Source organism: Caenorhabditis briggsae (assembly GCF_000004555.2).
Source record: "Caenorhabditis briggsae complete genome, chrIV, whole genome shotgun sequence".
NCBI lineage: Eukaryota > Metazoa > Nematoda > Chromadorea > Rhabditida > Rhabditidae > Caenorhabditis > Caenorhabditis briggsae.
The window spans coordinates 4,788,535-4,804,412 of NC_013487.2; the positions used below are offsets into that span (position 1 = coordinate 4,788,535).

Sequence of the window (15,878 nt, forward strand, 5' to 3'; positions counted from 1 at the left end):
AAAAACAAGAGAAAAAAATGGGTTTGAATTCGATTTGTCGGGAAAAGCGCCAACGCACCGGATTTGCGCCGCAGCGGTGCGCGTAGTCGAAGGCCTAAATGAACGCGTCAGAACGGATAAAATTAGGTGAAACAGAACCCAAAAAACCAAAAAAAAAAACCAAGAATTTGCATTTGATAAAATTCATTCATGCGGGAAGCTGTGGTTAGTAGAAGGCGGGGGCAAGAATACATGCAATGATATTCGAAATATTAGAAATACACATCACAAGATTCGAGATTAGTCGGGGAAAAAAAGAGGGAAGCGGGTGATTGGAAGACCGGTGAAAGACCTGAGAAAACGAGGCCAAAGGGGAAAGAGTGAGATTATTATATTCACAAATTGCATACAAATTATTAGTTAGTATGGGAAACACGAATGAAAGCAAATTGGTGTGTGCGGCAATTTGACATGCGATTCACCAAAGCTCGAGATGCTTTGCCATGTCTTCAGCAAACTGATCGAATGTAGGCATCGTGGAGAATGATTCGTCGGGCTTCAGCATTGGATCGATGGTCGACGACTTTGTGAGCAGGGCCGAGTTGGCGAGATAAGCAGCAGCAGCGGCTGCCAGTGGAGACGTATCGAGATCTTGCAGCGGTGTCGATCCGGCGGACGAGTAGCCGGATACTCCTCCGGGGGTCGACTGCTTTCCGAGCATGGTGAATGGCAAGACTCCGTTGGCGGCTGCTCCGATGAGCATCGACTCGAATGGGCTCATTGGACGGCTTGTCATGCTTGGATTGTCCAAATTGAAGAATGAAGATGGCTCCAATGGCCAGCTCGATGGTGGATGATTGGCTGCGTCTGTAATAAATGAGATTTTGAGGAAACGCTTCTTTAGTAAATCTTTACCTTCTTCCGGTGAGCTCAACAACGGGATCTCGTACTTTGGTCCACGAGAACTAACTGGCGTAGGTCCCAATGGCATCTTGGCGGCTGGCTCATCTGGAGTACATGGTCTAGCAGCCATCATATCCAAAGGCTGAGATGGAACAGCGCTGAGATCTGGAGCCGTGGTACGACCGCCTGTCATGATATGCTGCTCCATCTGATCACGGAGATCGGCAAGCGCGTGGCGCTGGGAAACCTCGAACAGCTTGTCAGCACGAATGTAGGCGTTCGGTCCATGATCCGGATGTATGAAGAGACAACGCTTGCCATATGGGCACAGGCCAGTGGTGGTGTACTTGTCGCACAGTTTTGTCTTGTATTTGTTGTTTTGACGCGGCTCGATACTGAAAAAGGGGTTTGATAGGTTTTTGGCTAGATTCCAGCAACGGTTTTTGGCTAGATCCCAGCAACGGAACTTACAGAGACGGACGGAGCTCCTCCTCGCCGTGAGCAAAACGGCAATTCTCTGCGAAAGTGCAGGTCTTGGACTCGAGCCATGCTTGGCATATAACCGTCTTGTACGATTCTGGCTTCTGCATACGACGCTCTCCACGACGTCTTGGGTCGGCGAACGAGTGTCCCAGTGTGTTCTGAGGAAGAATGTTGAGCGCACGCATTTGCAACGAGTGAATGTGCTCATTTCTGAAAATGATATCAATTAATAAGCTCAGGAAAGTCTTCAACTCACTCCGCGATTTCTTTGCGAAGCTGCTCATTGACTGCCATCAAGTTAGCGGTTTGTGCGATCAGCACATCCAATTGAGCCTTTGGGCTTTTTGGTGGTGGGACATCATTGTCAAGCGCTGTGGCTGGAACGCTGGAAACTCCCGACATTCTTCGAAATGGAGGGTGATGTTAGTATTCGATTCGAATTGAGTTAGCGACCCTGGAAAAGGAAAAACTTGAACAGGAAAGAAGAATGAATTGAGTGGCTGAAAACGAGTGGAAATGAGCGGAGAATGGCGAAAACTGACAGGCGAAGAACTCAGTTGCGCGCCCATTCGAAATCTACGCGGGTTCCGCGCTTCGAAAAGATCGCAAACTTGTAAAAGTGAAACTAAATGCAGGACGAGAAACCATTTTCTTCTCAAAAATCGCAAATTCCCGCTTGTGGTTCCCAAACCGACAAGTCTTACTGTTTCACTCGTTTCAAATGTGTGCGATAAATTTAGGTATGCGCCTTTAAAGGTTACTGTAGCGAATTTTTAGTTGGAGCCAAATTTGAACTTTCTGCAATTTTCTGGTGAATTTCAGAGCTTATTTCGAAGTTAAAGTGTTAATTTGAGAAAAAAACCCGTTAAATTTTTAACAAAGAAAATTTATCAGAGAAAAAAAGTACAGAGAATCTGAAATTGAGCAAAAAAATCCGAAAAAGATTAAATTGTTTAGAAAGAGCTGAAAAATCAATTTAAATTGACAAAATCTGACTCTTCTTGTTCCTTATTCAAACGTTCAGAGTAAAAGGTGTTTTTTCAAAATTCAAAAAGCTGAAAATTTCAAGATTTTTAACTTTTGAAAATAATTAGATGATTGTAGGAAAAATTCCTAAATTTGTACCCTGTTCGATTTCAGATCTAGATTTTAAAATTTAAAATCTGTAATGATAACATTTTATTGGAATAATATGCAAAATGTACAGATTTTCAAATTTCAGAAAAAGAGAACTGAAATTATTTAGATGGTTGTTGGGCCCCTCCAATCGGAAGTTCTGGAACCATGTCAACGAGACCTTGGGCAACTCCACCAACACTCTGAAAATATATTATAACGGTAATTAGGAGTAATTAAAAGAGTAACTATTTACCTGAACAGCAGCACCAGCTGCTGGGACTACTCCATCAATAACTCCTTGAACAGCTCCTGTTCCTGTCTGAAAAATATTTATTTTTTGAAGATGCAATTAACTAATTATCGTTAATTACCTCTGCCACATTATGAACGGTATCCAGAGCAGTGTTAACAACTCCAGAGAGCATTTCATTTGGACGGGCAAATGAAATAGTGAAAAAGAAGAAGAAGAGGATGGAAAGAATCTTGAACATTCTGGAAATTCTATATTGTTTTTTATTCAAATAATGTAGGAAAAACTGAATGATTTCCATAGAACTTCATTTCTTTTTATACCCAAAAAATTTAGTTCCAATATTCCGAATTATCAGACAATAATATGTTTTTCTGATCATTATTTCACTTCCTTGTCTCTGAAAATCTGAAAATTTCCGATGAAAACACAGAAAACTCACAATCAGAGATCAAAAAAGAGGATATTGTTTTTGAGATTAACACAAATTCTGCTTTTTTTTTGCAGATTTTTGGATACAGGAACTGAAAATTCGTTTGAGAAGACAGGTGTCAAAATATTATTGTCTGGAAAATTGAGTAATTTTTGGAAGTAAAATTTCAGGTATAAAAGGGGAATGAGGTTGGCTGAAACGCATTCAGTTTTTCTTACTTTATTCAAATAGAAAATCATATAGAATTTCCAGAATGTTCAAAATTCTTTCCATCCTCTTCTTCTTCACTATTTCACTTGCTCGTCCAAATGAAATGCTCTCCGGAGTTGTTAACACTGCTCTGGATACAGTTCATAATGTGGCAGAGGTAATTAACGATAATTAGTTAATTGCATCTTCAAAAAATGAATATTTTTCAGACAGGAACAGGAGCTGTTCAAGGAGTTATTGATGGAGTAGTCCCAGCAGCTGGTGCTGCTGTTCAGGTAAAATAATTACTCTCTTAATTACTCCTGATTACCGTAATAATATATTTTCAGAGTGTTGGTGGAGTTGCCCAAGGTCTCGTTGACATGGTTCCAGAACTTCCGATTGGAGGGGCCCAACAACCATCTAAATAATTTCAGTTCTCTTTTTCTGGAGTTTCTAAATATTTCTTTTCTGAATCTGTAAATTTTGTATATTATTCCAAAAAAATGTTATCATCGATTCATTGAAGATTTTAAATTTCAAAATCTATCCTATCTAAAACTGAAAGAGGTCCCATATTAGGCATTGTTCCTGCAAGCGTCTGGTTACTTTCAAAATTTAAACAACTTGAAAAAGATTCCTCACTCCTTCTTTCTTGTTTTAAAATTTTGTTCCTTCTTCTTTTTTGAGAAAAAAAAACAGTATTAACAATATTTATTCATACAAATTTCATAAAGAAAAGAAATACATTTAAACACCCGTAACAAGAAGGAAAATTTGCGAAAAACGTTATCTCTGATTGAAAAGATACAACCTCCGAACATCGATATAAGTCCAGATGTACGAGTAGATGAAGAATATCTCAAATGCGCCGAATACCAAAAAGGCGACTCTGGAAAATTTTATTTTTTTCAGTTCGGAACTATTTAGGCAAAGTTACCGTAACAAAATAATATCGGCAATTTTGTAGCTTCGATCCTCTCCATTAACCTCTTCTCGAATCTCATCCGGTACTGTTATAGTTGATCCGATTACCGCTCCTACAGTAATCCGTTTTTAATTTATTTTTTTGATGATTTGTTTGCACATTTACTCACCGGCATAGGCAAAAAACAGAATCGTATTCAGAACAATATACGGTAGCAAGAATTTGGGTCTCGAGCGGAAAACTGCCACTATAAAAAGCATACTGAATGTGAGGAGGAGAACGATAAGGATGGAGCAGATTACTGTAATAAGGTGGCCTATGGTGAAGAATTTGGTTTTCTATGCCCTTACCAATGAACTCCACATAGTTTTTTGGGGTTTTCTGAATGAGACGGACCAGGCCATAAACATAGAAAGCGAATAGGAAGATTGCATTGAAACAGATCCCGAATATTGAAACTGGAAGAAAAAATATTTGTTTTTTATTATATTTTTTGCAAAATTCAAAAAATGGAATGTGTTTATTTATTGTATCATCTTATCACTAGAAAACGTAATTCAGCATTAGAATGTCAACAGAAATGGCTGGCCTAGAAAAACAAATCAACCGTAAACAGTAATAGAATGCCTCGCGAACCGTCAACTCTTATATATCTTGGTTTCTTATATATCTTGGTTTCTATGTCTTGGTTTCTTTAGGAGATACAAAAAAAGTGTCAACTGATAAAATGCTTATCATAACATTTTAATTATTTTGTTATTTGACAACTTTTTGATATCTTTCACAGGAACCACAATAACTGAGATCAAAGTTGACTGCTCAAATTTGACAACTAAATGGCCCTCCAAACCATTAACTTTAAACCGATATATCTCATTATCTGTTGAAGATATAAAAAAGTGATCAACTGATAAAATGTCGGTGATAAGATAATAAACAAAATATCAGTTGAAATCATTTTGATACCTTTCTCGCAAACCGTGATAAACAGCTTACTTTTATGTACACCAAAATACCCGCATATCCTTGTTGGTTTTGGTGGTGGCGGCACGGAAAAATAGTTTTGGTCCGTTGAAAGTTTGTCAGAAATTGTGGACATTGTGATGAATGTGTTGGAATTGTCTGAAAATATTTTTGAAAATAATTCCGGAATTTTTTTTGATAAGGAAAAATGATGGGTTTAGATTAAACCGTTTAGTTGAACTTTTCAGGAAAAATTGATCGGTTAGATAACTTATTTTTTGTTAATTTGAGTTGTTGATAAGAGCAAAAATAGAAACTTTGCACTGGAAACTAAATTAAAAGGATTGAAAGTCACAGAAAATGTTAAAGTTTTACAACTCAAAATTTGAAAAACTTCTAGAAAACATTTTTTTTCTTCAATTCTTTAAAAATCTGAAATTACAAAAAATCGAACCAACAATTTAAATTGCTCAAAAGGTCATGCGTATACTCATTTGAAAGCTCATCTCAATTTTAATTAATTTCTCAAACTCTATTCGAGTCGGTTGAAAATTTAAAAAGTTATGAATAAAAAAACCATCGAGTCTGGAATCTCGATTGACTCACCTTTCTTTTTCATATCCTTTTTCATTTTCATACTGACTTTTTCTAGAAGTTTCTGACTCTGAAAATCAAACTTTTATATAAATACAAAGAAGAAGAAACAGAGTAATCGGAAAGATTGAAAAACGAAAAAGAACTATGTTAATCTGAAAATTGGCCTCATTTGGAAAGAGAAGTGTGTCAAGATGCGCCCAATTTTTCCAAAATTCCAATTCTCAAAAAATTGTTTGTAGGTGGAACCAACTTCCCCCATGTCCACCTCCATCATCGAATCATCAAAACTTCAATGTTTGCCTATCGAAAAAGTTAATCGTGCCGAACTGAGAGACACTGTGAGGTCAACATGTGATCATGGGATGGGATGGGGGATCTATTTGTAAAAAATACACGAGAAATGAGTCATTTATTAGGTTCTGGGGAAAAATATCAAGATCAGGGAAATTTCAAAGCCTCCAAAGTTGAATTTTTGCCAAGTTGAAAAACTCTAGAAGTCGCGGAAGACTTTAATAGAATACCTCCCAAATTACAGATTCAAGTTTAAAAAAATTATATATATTTTTCACTCAATAAGTTTTAGCCAATTACTGAATGTCTTCAATATCAATACTTCGCATGAAAGAGGCAACTCTAATAGAAGGCCACCCTATACTGGAACTTTGAGCTCAACTATCTCGCTTCCTATAAAAGATGTCTAAAATGTGTCTTTTGATAAAATGTTGGTGATATTATGACAAACATTTTAGCAGTTGACACAATTTGGACATCTTTTACAGGAAGCGAAATAATTGAGCTCAAAGTTCAAGTATAGGGTGGCCTCCTATTAGAGTGAACTCACAAGAAAAATCGTTCCGGAAGATTCCAGATGGTTTTCCAAACTTGTTGTTTTTTTCTAATTGTATAGATAACAAATCAAGATAATTTCAGAATTTATTAACTTTTCAAAAAAAAACAATTCAAAATTTAAATCAGACCAAAAAAAATTCGAAATTCTAGGATTCTAATATTTTTGATCTAGACTTTCCAATTTTTCATTCTGTTTCATTAGTCTTATTTACATTTTCTGATTTTCAGGTCCCTCAAAATTATGTCTTTTCTGAACTCTTATTCCCTAAAAAAAGTTGGTCTCTTTTTGAATAAAAAACCTCAACTGTAAACGTTTCCTTTTCCTCTCTTTTTCTCATTTTTTTCTTCTTTGCTCTATTTATTTTCACCAATAAATCCGAAATCAAATCAAAACCCCAAATCAATTTCTCTCTAGGCGATCACTAACAAACATTTTTCTTGAGAACCTTCGTCTCTTTGATTTTTTTTTTAATTTTAAGAAAAAGGAAAAAAGTAGAAAAAGCATAAGCATTAAGAATCGTGAGAAAAAAATGGTCCTGGGAAAAGTAATATGATAGTTTTTTGGTTATTTATGTAAGGGAGCAAAAAAACTGATAAAAGTGATTTCATATTGTTTTTGGGTGTGTGATTTTTTGTGTTTGGGTAAGAAAACAAAAAATGATCTAACAAGGAGAAGCAGGAAAATAACAATAATAATTACCAAAAAAGGGAAAAGAAAGGAGACAAGAAGAAAAGAGGATAGTGAAAGTTTCGAGAACAAATAATCCATTAGTGGGAAAAAATTGAAAAGGGGGAAGACTTTTTTGTCTGGAAAACAAAAAATACAAAAAAATCTAGAAATTTTTTAAATAAATATTTTTGAAATGTTTTGAAAGAATAGTTCCGGAATAATTTCTCATCTTTAATACTTGTTTAGTGGACTGAATTACAGTAACCCTCCCAAATAAAATTACCACCAAACTTTTAATTTTGACCTAATTTATCTCGGTTTTTGTGAAAGATATCAAAAAGTGGTCAACTAACAAAATAATTTTGATGTTATGGTAAACATTCTATCAGTTGACACTATTTTGTATTTCTTAAAGGAACCAAGATATATGGGCTGAAAGTTGACGGTTTGCGGGAGCACTCTATTAGACTTCTTACGGTAGTTAGGATTACTGCAAATTTCATAAATTAAAAACTAGAACCAACAAATGATTCATTCCTGAAAAAAACCCTGAATTCCAATTTGTTCTTCAAAATTCAAACAAATGCAACACAAGAAGTGGGTCAGTTCCTGACCTATTTTGGAATGATATCGGCCATTCATTTCTACGGAAACACTTCAATGTTTGCTCTCAAAATAATATGATTATCTTTTGCCTTTTCTATCGCCGTGTATCTGGGTTGTTTGTGGAGAAAAAGAAAGAAAATGTCAAATATGGATAGAGGTTGATGATAGGAATAGGAATGCCGTTGGGATCGGCTTCTCAAATTTTCAGGTTTAAAGTTATAGTCTTAAACAAGAGAAAATGTATCTCATCTTGTAAAACGTATAAAGATTGGGCATTTTTCAAAAGTTTTATAATAACGGCAAGAGTATTTTACTAGTTGAGCACTTCTTGATATATCAAATGGAACCGAGAAAAGTTTGGTCAAAGCCCATCTCTAAAGAAGGAAAGTGTGGGAGTTATTCTATTAGAGGTTATATTGTAGTTACAGTACTACGAGTTTTTCAACATTTTGTTTATTTGAGAAAATTACAATAATTGACTTATAATATCTGTCTGATGGATATAAAGCTTTAAGTTACACTTACAGTACCGTTATTAATTTTACCAGTTTTAGAAAAAAGCAGACTTTGAAGTTTTACAAAAGTAGTTCAGAATTGTTCGTTTATTTTGAAAATTCCAGAGTATGCTAAACAAAAATATAGCTTCGATTTTGTAGTTGACAAATTTTTTGTACGAATTCATACAAATGCGATATTCAGCTCAAAACCAATCAAGAGCAGATACCATATTTCATCTAATAGCAGCTCGCCCAAACCGTCCACTGACATCAATTATTTGACATCAATTATCTCAATTCCTGTGAAAGATATTAAAAATAAGTCAACTGATGAATTTATTATCATAATATGAAAAACATTTTACCAGTTGAAAAATTTTTAATATTTTAAACGGAAATCGAGATAATTGAGCTCAAAGTTGGGACGGTCTGGGGATTCTATTTGTCCAGAAAGCTCGGAAAATTCCGGAAATACTGACATTTGAACCATTGGAATTAATTGATTCCTTATCAAAATGACAAAAAAAAAGTTTTGAAACAAAAGAAAAAATTCAAACTGACTTTCTAAAAACGAGAAATTTCTATCCCACTACTTTTCGAATGTCTAGGACTAAACAACACTCCGATATATTTGCATTTATTCTCATCTCAACAAGGAAAATGACACATGCACTTCCCATTTCTTTTTCCCCAGAAAAGGTGCGGATGGAGGTGCGGAAAGTCTGTGAGATGATACAAAAAACTGAACTCTGACTTTTTTTTTGTCTTCTCCAGTCCCAGTGAGCTCCTCCTCTTCCTTTCTTGTTCAAACAAAAGTAAGAGACTTACCCCTTTTCAACTCAAAAACAAAGTCTTCAAAATATGTTTTGAGGTGTTTTGGGTGAGGAAGAAAAAGCTGAAGGAAATGGCAAACAATTGGAGGATAGTGTGTGAAGAAGATAGTACAGTTAAGGTGGAGCTTCATGATTATTTCTTGAAGTAACAGGACAAAGAAAACAAGTGTTTTGGTTTTTCAGTTAGTAACCCTCAACTTTGGTTATCTAGAAATGTAGGTTAAAGATGTTCAATTTCTCAGCAAGTTTCGGAAAAAAGTTAAACAAAAAGTGACCTCCAAAAATGTCAACTTTGACCTAATTCACAATGATTCTCTAACAGAATGCCCCCTAATTTAAGCTCAATTATCTCGGTTACTGTAAGAGATATAAAGAAGTGGTCAACTGGTGAAATGTTTGTGATATTATGACAAAAAATTTACCGGTTTACAGATTGTTCATATCTCGTGTAGGAACTGAGATAATTGAGCTCAGAATAAGAGTATCGTTTTTCCTCTAACAACATTGAGCTCAATTATCTCGATTAATGTTAAAGATAGGAAAAAAGTTTTTGATGTTATTCTACACATTTAATTAGTTGAATAGTTTTTGACATCTCTCAAAGGTACCGAGATAAGTTATCTTGAAGATAACTAGGGTTCCAATACAGGTTTTATGGTATTTGTTTGGAAAATGTTTGATTTCTACAATAAATGTGTTTACTGTTAATGAGGATCTTTATTTCCTGTTACTTTATTTTGAACTATTGTAACAGAAGAAATCTACATCACATTTACAAAGCTCGAAAGTTATGAAGAATCAGCTACTTCCTCACTCCTCTGAAATTCACAAAATGACCCCCCCCCCCCCCACACAAATCATCAACTTTGAGCCCATATAGGGAAAAGAAAGGAGACTCGTTTCCTGTGACAGATATCAAAGAGAGGTCAACTGAGAAAATGCTTATCATAATTTCAAAAGTATTTTGTTAGTTGACAACGTTTTGATATCTTTGACAAGAACCGAGGAAAATCCTCGAGGATTCAAGGAAACTTTTGAAAACGAAAAAAAAAAGAAAATTGTCACTTCTCAAAAAAAATCACACAAATTGTGCCAGGTAACCTGGCCCAGGTTACTTTTTGGCTAATCACACTTTTTATGATTTACCGCAAACAAAAATTCAATTGACGACTCATAAGTAAATCAGTAGCACGTACAGTATTCTGACTCATTCTGAAATGGTTTATTACTTCTAAAAAAGAATCACAGCAGAGTTAAAACATTTGAAGAACTTATAGAATTCTAAAAATTACAGACACCGTAAACGTTGTAATAGTAGGTCAACTATATGTGAACTTTGAGCTCAATTATCTCAGGTCCTACAAGAAACACCAAAAATCTCTCAACTGAAAAAATGCTTTTCATAATATTACGAACATTTAATCAGTTGACAGATTATTGATATCTTTTATGGGAACAAGATAATTGAGCTCAAAATTCACGTATATGGTGAGCTGCGCAAAGACGATAGATTCTGAAATTTGACAAAATTTAGGAATTTAAAAAACAATGAAGAATCTTCATAATGTCTCAAAAACTGAACAAACTTATATTTTCTAATTTCTTTCTTTCTATCTAGTTTAATCCGCTTTATATAAACCTTCTCATGACCTCTCTTTTGAGTGTTTGTTATCTTTTTTTGGCAAAACAAATGTTGCGAACGAAAATTAGGTCAAGGTAATGGAAATAAGTTCAAAAAATGAGAAGAAAATGGTAGCAAACAGAGCTTCAAATATTTAATTATTAATTTTATCTTTCATATTTTGTAGGCTCTTTTTCATTTTCTTATCTTTTAAGCATAAAAGTTCAAAAAATAGGGGGGGGGGGGGGGGTGGACACTAATAAAACAACCTCCGGCTCGTAAAAAAAAGAGAAAAAAAAGGCCGCGGTCGGCCGGAAATTAGAAGCAATTGGTCAGAAGAAAACTATAGAATTTTGATGTTGAAGTTTTGTTGTGGAACAAAAATATCGGATATGTGGAAGAGAAATGCCGATGGCCGTGGCCAAAGGTCCTAAATACAACTTAAACTACAGTAACCTAAAAATATGCTCATTTTCCGGATTTTTCTTTTCGATTTTCACTGCTTTTCTCGTCGAGTATTCCATCATTTTTCACAAGAAAGTCGGAAAACTAAAATTTTAGATATTGAAAAATTGTCTGTAAACGAATGGGAATCGAGATAACAAATAATTACGACGATTTCAACCTAGAAAATAATTAGTTTGAGCTAGAAGTTTGTCAAATTTGTGCTTGTTGGCTTGCTGAATGACGGTGAAAGCAAAAAATGCTAAAAACCCATAAAACACAATCGAAATAACAACAAAAAATAGCCTTATCAAACTGTCTCTACCACACCCACTCAAAGAACATTAAATGACTAATTTTACACTTCTTGAAAGCCTTCAGATGACGTAAAAAGTCGAACGATTCGGAATCGAACTATGTCTTTCATGTGTTTGTTTTTGAATCAGAGAAGTGAAAAGTGGGTGAAAAGATATATATTGTCACCCCCCCCCCCCCCCCTCATAAAAGATGAGTGGTTTTCCGAAATGAGAGAGGGGGTGAGGCCACTTGAAAAGTGACCATTCGTATTAGCGAATCGCTTCCAAAAGAGGAATTTGAATTTTATTTTCAACACAGCAGGTTACGAGAGGGCACATTTATAAACACATAATTTTTGAGAGTAGATGTTTCCACAAGTAAATAGCGAATTTGGGGTAAAATGATTAACTTTGAAGGTCTATCAGAAGCTCTGCAGCTGCTTCTACGTTCCCATCGGTTTGTTCCAGAGCCAGTAGAATTAGTTCGCGGTTTTCAAAACCGTACTCTTGGAGTTGGGCAACTTGCTGCTCGTATCCTTGCTGCATTGGCTCGTCTTCCTGTTGATCTAAAGCAGGAGGTTGGGCTTGAACAGGAGCCGGTGGAGCTGCTTGACGTGTTGGTGGAGCAGCTGCAACTCCGGCGAGAGCAGCTTGCAGAGCATTTTGCAAGAGAGCTTGGGTTATCGGTTGAGCTCCTTGCTGCTGACCACCTGGCCTTTGAACTGGTCTGAATTGCTCATTTTGAGAGAATCCATATCGAGCGCCAATGGTAGCCAGAAGCTCTTTGACGACGGCGAGGAACTCTGGATTCGAGTATTTGAACCCGCCACGATCCTCTTTTCCCTTGAAAGTGTTTCGAACGCAATGTCCACGGAACATGTACCAATCCTGGAGCACAGAGATAAACTCGCTATCGAATACTAGACGTGGATGAGCTTTCATGATTTTTGTCATGTGATCAGGCAGAGCGAAGTCGTGTGCGAAACCATGGTTGCGGCGATCTTCGGGGTTTTTGTATGGAGCGACGATTTGAGAGAGTTCAGAGTCAATCTTCTTACGATCATCATTAGTGGATGGTTTCTGAAAACTTAATTATTGATTAAGCTCGTCTTTCTATGTTTTTTTTTTAAAAATTACCTTGATTTTGGACTCCGGCAGCAAAATCACACGAATCGAGTTATTATCATCGACATTTTTTAGATTTTCTTCGCTTAGCAATCTTCCATTGTGAAGAAAACCTGGAAAAAAGCTTATTATCTGTTACCTAAACAAGTAAATTTTACTTACGGAAACGCTCTTTGTTTTGTCCTCGGAACTCAGTAGAATTTTCTGACAAATTGGCGAAAAATTTAAGTTGGCCGGTGGCTATGATATCACTGATTGGAACTTCTTTGCAAGTAGTTTTCAGATGCAAGTAGACCATTTTCTATCTAGATTTGAGCTCGATGACACAGGTGAAGAAAAAATAGTCAATAAGAAATCATCATGCGGCGATGTTGCAAAAACCGCGCGCGCTCGTTGCGTTTCTCGCTGTCATCATGCCCCGCCCACTTTTCGCTCACTCGCGCATTTGAATTTTGTCGCTTTTTGTGGTCCTTTATCGATTTCCAGCCACTTTTTTGTATTGAAAAATTTCTGAAAAAATTAATCAAATGCCTGACTCAATTTTTGCAAGTGAAAACATCTAAAACTCCTTATTTTCTCTTCAAATTTGCTTACAATTGTAATTATCGCAATAATCCAATTTTTTTTTTTCAGCAAGATGTCAGAGGCTCCGAAACAAACTAAGAAACCCGTAGACGATGGAAACTTTGATAAGGAGGTACCATTTTCGTCGATTCCATGAAAAAAATTTTCAATGGTTTATTTTTAGGTCATTTCCAAGTGGCCCGATCTCGAGCTGGCGCAGACCAGATTCATGATCAATCACCCAGAAGTCAATGCCAACGTTAAAGAAGCAAAGCTCACGAAACTCCAAGAGGCCATCAAAGAGAACGATATGGCTCCATTCTATGAGCTCGTCTGCGCGGAATTCAAAATCGCTGCCGACGCAACTCAGTTGTCTGCAATGAAAGCAGCTAACGCGAAACGCATCGCCGAGATCACCGCAGAAGTCGAGGATGCTGAGAAGAACCTCGGTGAATCGGAAGTGCGTCAGGGACTACTCCGCAAATTCGAGTATTACTGCCAAATTGGAGACAAGGAGAACGCACAAAAAGCGTACACAGCAACTTATGAGAAGACTGTCGGTATGGGATACCGCATTGATTTGGTGTTCGCTATGATTCGTGTCGGACTTTTCTTCCTCGATCATCATCTCATCAACAAGTACATCACAAAGGCCAAGGATCTTATGGAGCAAGGTGGAGATTGGGAACGCAAGAATCGTCTGCGGTCATACGAAGCTCTCTACCGCATGTCTGTCCGTGACTTCGCAGGTGCCGCTGACCTGTTCCTCGAAGCTGTGCCAACTTTCGGATCTTACGAACTGATGACATACGAAAATCTTATTCTGTACACTGTGATCACAACTACGTTCGCATTGGATCGACCAGACTTGCGCACCAAAGTCATCCGCTGCAACGAGGTCCAAGAGCAACTGACGGGAGGAGGACTCAATGGAACACTGATACCAGTGAGAGAGTACCTCGAGTCATACTACGAGTGCCATTATGACAGATTCTTCATTCAGTTGGCTGCTCTGGAGAGCGAACGAGTAAGAGTTCAGAGTTGTCGAATACTTAACAAGTTACTTATTTTCAGTTCAAGTTTGACCGTTACCTGTCGCCACACTTCAACTACTACTCTCGTGGAATGCGTCAGCGTGCCTACGAGCAATTCCTTACACCTTACAAAACCGTCCGCATCGACATGATGGCCAAAGACTTCGGAGTGTCTCGCGCGTTCATCGACCGTGAATTGCACCGTTTGATTGCTACCGGCCAGCTGCAATGCCGGATTGATGCTGTGAATGGAGTGATTGAAGTCAATCACCGTGACTCGAAGAACCATTTGTATAAGGCTGTCATTAAAGACGGTGACATTCTCCTTAATCGTATTCAAAAACTCGCCAGAGTCATCAACGCCTAGATGATGGCCTTTTAACGTGTATATCCTTTCATTTTACCCGACTCTTCGCTCCCTCTTTCCCCCAATTTTTGTGCATATGTTTTTTTCTTGCGGCTGGCTCGCCGCTTCGAATCTCCCATTTTCTTCGTCGTTTCCGGTTGAATGAATTAATTTATTACAAGAATTAAAGATTTACGATTTATCGGTTAACTTTATTATTATTATTCGGTGGTGGTTAACAGCCAATATTTATACGTATTGAAATTATTTATTCATTCTCTTTGGCTCTTCTCATTCTTCTCTCACAACTTCACCCACATCGCTGCCACGTAGATTTTCTGCTGACTTCTCAATCTCTCATTAGCCTCTGTTCCAGGAGCACAATATGTTGCTCTCAACGATTTTTTGAATAGCTTCACGAACAATGGAGCCTAAAAGTTCTTATTTAGCATTAGATTTGTATTTTTAAAAAACATTTTTTTCTATGTACCTTTTCAAGAAGATCATCGTACTTCCTCGCTACATGATTCAAACCCACCACAACTTCCTCGGTGCAATATTCGATATGCCTAGTTTCGAATCCAGCCGCATTCGCTGCTTCATTAATTAGAGATACCTAAATCATGTCAATTTTTGAGAGTAGATGTTTCCAGTTCTAACATCACGAGGGTAGCGAACGTCAGCATAGCAGAAAACACCTCCCAACCGGAGAACACGAGCGCATTCTTCGAGGAATTTTCGATAGTCAGAGTAAAGATGAGCAGCTTCCACGTTTAGAACTGAAAAAAGCTCAATGTTGTCTATTGTAACCTAAAATTTCTTACCAAAATCGAAAGATTCGTCGGCGAATGGAAGATTGGTAGCATCTCCATAAACAATATTGTTTACGTTCCTTGTGACCACTTTATCACAACCAATCAGACATTTTGCTGGACCGTGCCATCTGAAATAACTGTAAATCGGGTTACCTTTGTGTATCAAATGCCCAATTTCTGATCACTGATTCACTTACCTTTCTATCTATTCTAACGAATTTCCTCTAATAGAAGCCCACCCAAACCGTCAACTTTGAGCTTAATTATCTCGATTCCTGTGAAAGATATAAACAATTTGTCAACTGATAAGTTATTTATCATCATATCACCAATA

The 15,878-nt window shown here is 36.9% G+C and overlaps 7 protein-coding genes across 7 annotated transcripts; 2 read left to right on the top strand and 5 right to left on the bottom strand.

The window, feature by feature from the left end:
• Positions 1-457: 457 nt before the first annotated feature.
• Cbr-oma-2 lies at positions 458-1,767 on the bottom strand (the record flags this gene model as incomplete). The annotated part of the gene is made up of 4 exons (XM_002632910.1): positions 458-846; positions 895-1,277; positions 1,354-1,575; positions 1,622-1,767. 4 exons carry the CDS (start codon positions 1,765-1,767, stop codon positions 458-460), a joined length of 1,140 nt encoding a protein of 379 aa, XP_002632956.1.
• Positions 1,768-2,603: 836 nt separating this feature from the next.
• Positions 2,604-2,975, bottom strand: CBG21711 (the record flags this gene model as incomplete). The annotated part of the gene is made up of 3 exons (XM_002632909.1): positions 2,604-2,684; positions 2,738-2,803; positions 2,856-2,975. 3 exons carry the CDS (start codon positions 2,973-2,975, stop codon positions 2,604-2,606), a joined length of 267 nt encoding a protein of 88 aa, XP_002632955.1.
• A 445-nt stretch (positions 2,976-3,420) lies between these two features.
• On the top strand, positions 3,421-3,787 carry CBG21710 (the record flags this gene model as incomplete). The annotated part of the gene is made up of 3 exons (XM_002632908.1): positions 3,421-3,534; positions 3,587-3,652; positions 3,707-3,787. 3 exons carry the CDS (start codon positions 3,421-3,423, stop codon positions 3,785-3,787), a joined length of 261 nt encoding a protein of 86 aa, XP_002632954.1.
• Positions 3,788-4,145: 358 nt separating this feature from the next.
• Positions 4,146-5,884, bottom strand: CBG21709 (the record flags this gene model as incomplete). Its single annotated transcript, XM_002632907.1, has 6 exons — positions 4,146-4,248; positions 4,297-4,396; positions 4,454-4,585; positions 4,635-4,742; positions 5,281-5,406; positions 5,854-5,884. The coding sequence occupies 6 exons, from the start codon at positions 5,882-5,884 to the stop codon at positions 4,146-4,148; spliced, it is 600 nt and encodes a 199-aa protein (XP_002632953.1).
• A 6,181-nt stretch (positions 5,885-12,065) lies between these two features.
• CBG21708 lies at positions 12,066-13,083 on the bottom strand (the record flags this gene model as incomplete). The annotated part of the gene is made up of 3 exons (XM_002632906.1): positions 12,066-12,740; positions 12,798-12,898; positions 12,948-13,083. 3 exons carry the CDS (start codon positions 13,081-13,083, stop codon positions 12,066-12,068), a joined length of 912 nt encoding a protein of 303 aa, XP_002632952.1.
• A 339-nt stretch (positions 13,084-13,422) lies between these two features.
• On the top strand, positions 13,423-14,750 carry Cbr-rpn-7 (the record flags this gene model as incomplete). Its single annotated transcript, XM_002632905.1, has 3 exons — positions 13,423-13,482; positions 13,534-14,376; positions 14,424-14,750. 3 exons carry the CDS (start codon positions 13,423-13,425, stop codon positions 14,748-14,750), a joined length of 1,230 nt encoding a protein of 409 aa, XP_002632951.1.
• A 281-nt stretch (positions 14,751-15,031) lies between these two features.
• On the bottom strand, positions 15,032-15,868 carry CBG21706 (the record flags this gene model as incomplete). The annotated part of the gene is made up of 5 exons (XM_045235234.1): positions 15,032-15,160; positions 15,220-15,345; positions 15,390-15,508; positions 15,554-15,672; positions 15,780-15,868. The coding sequence occupies 5 exons, from the start codon at positions 15,866-15,868 to the stop codon at positions 15,032-15,034; spliced, it is 582 nt and encodes a 193-aa protein (XP_045097380.1).
• Positions 15,869-15,878: the final 10 nt, after the last annotated feature.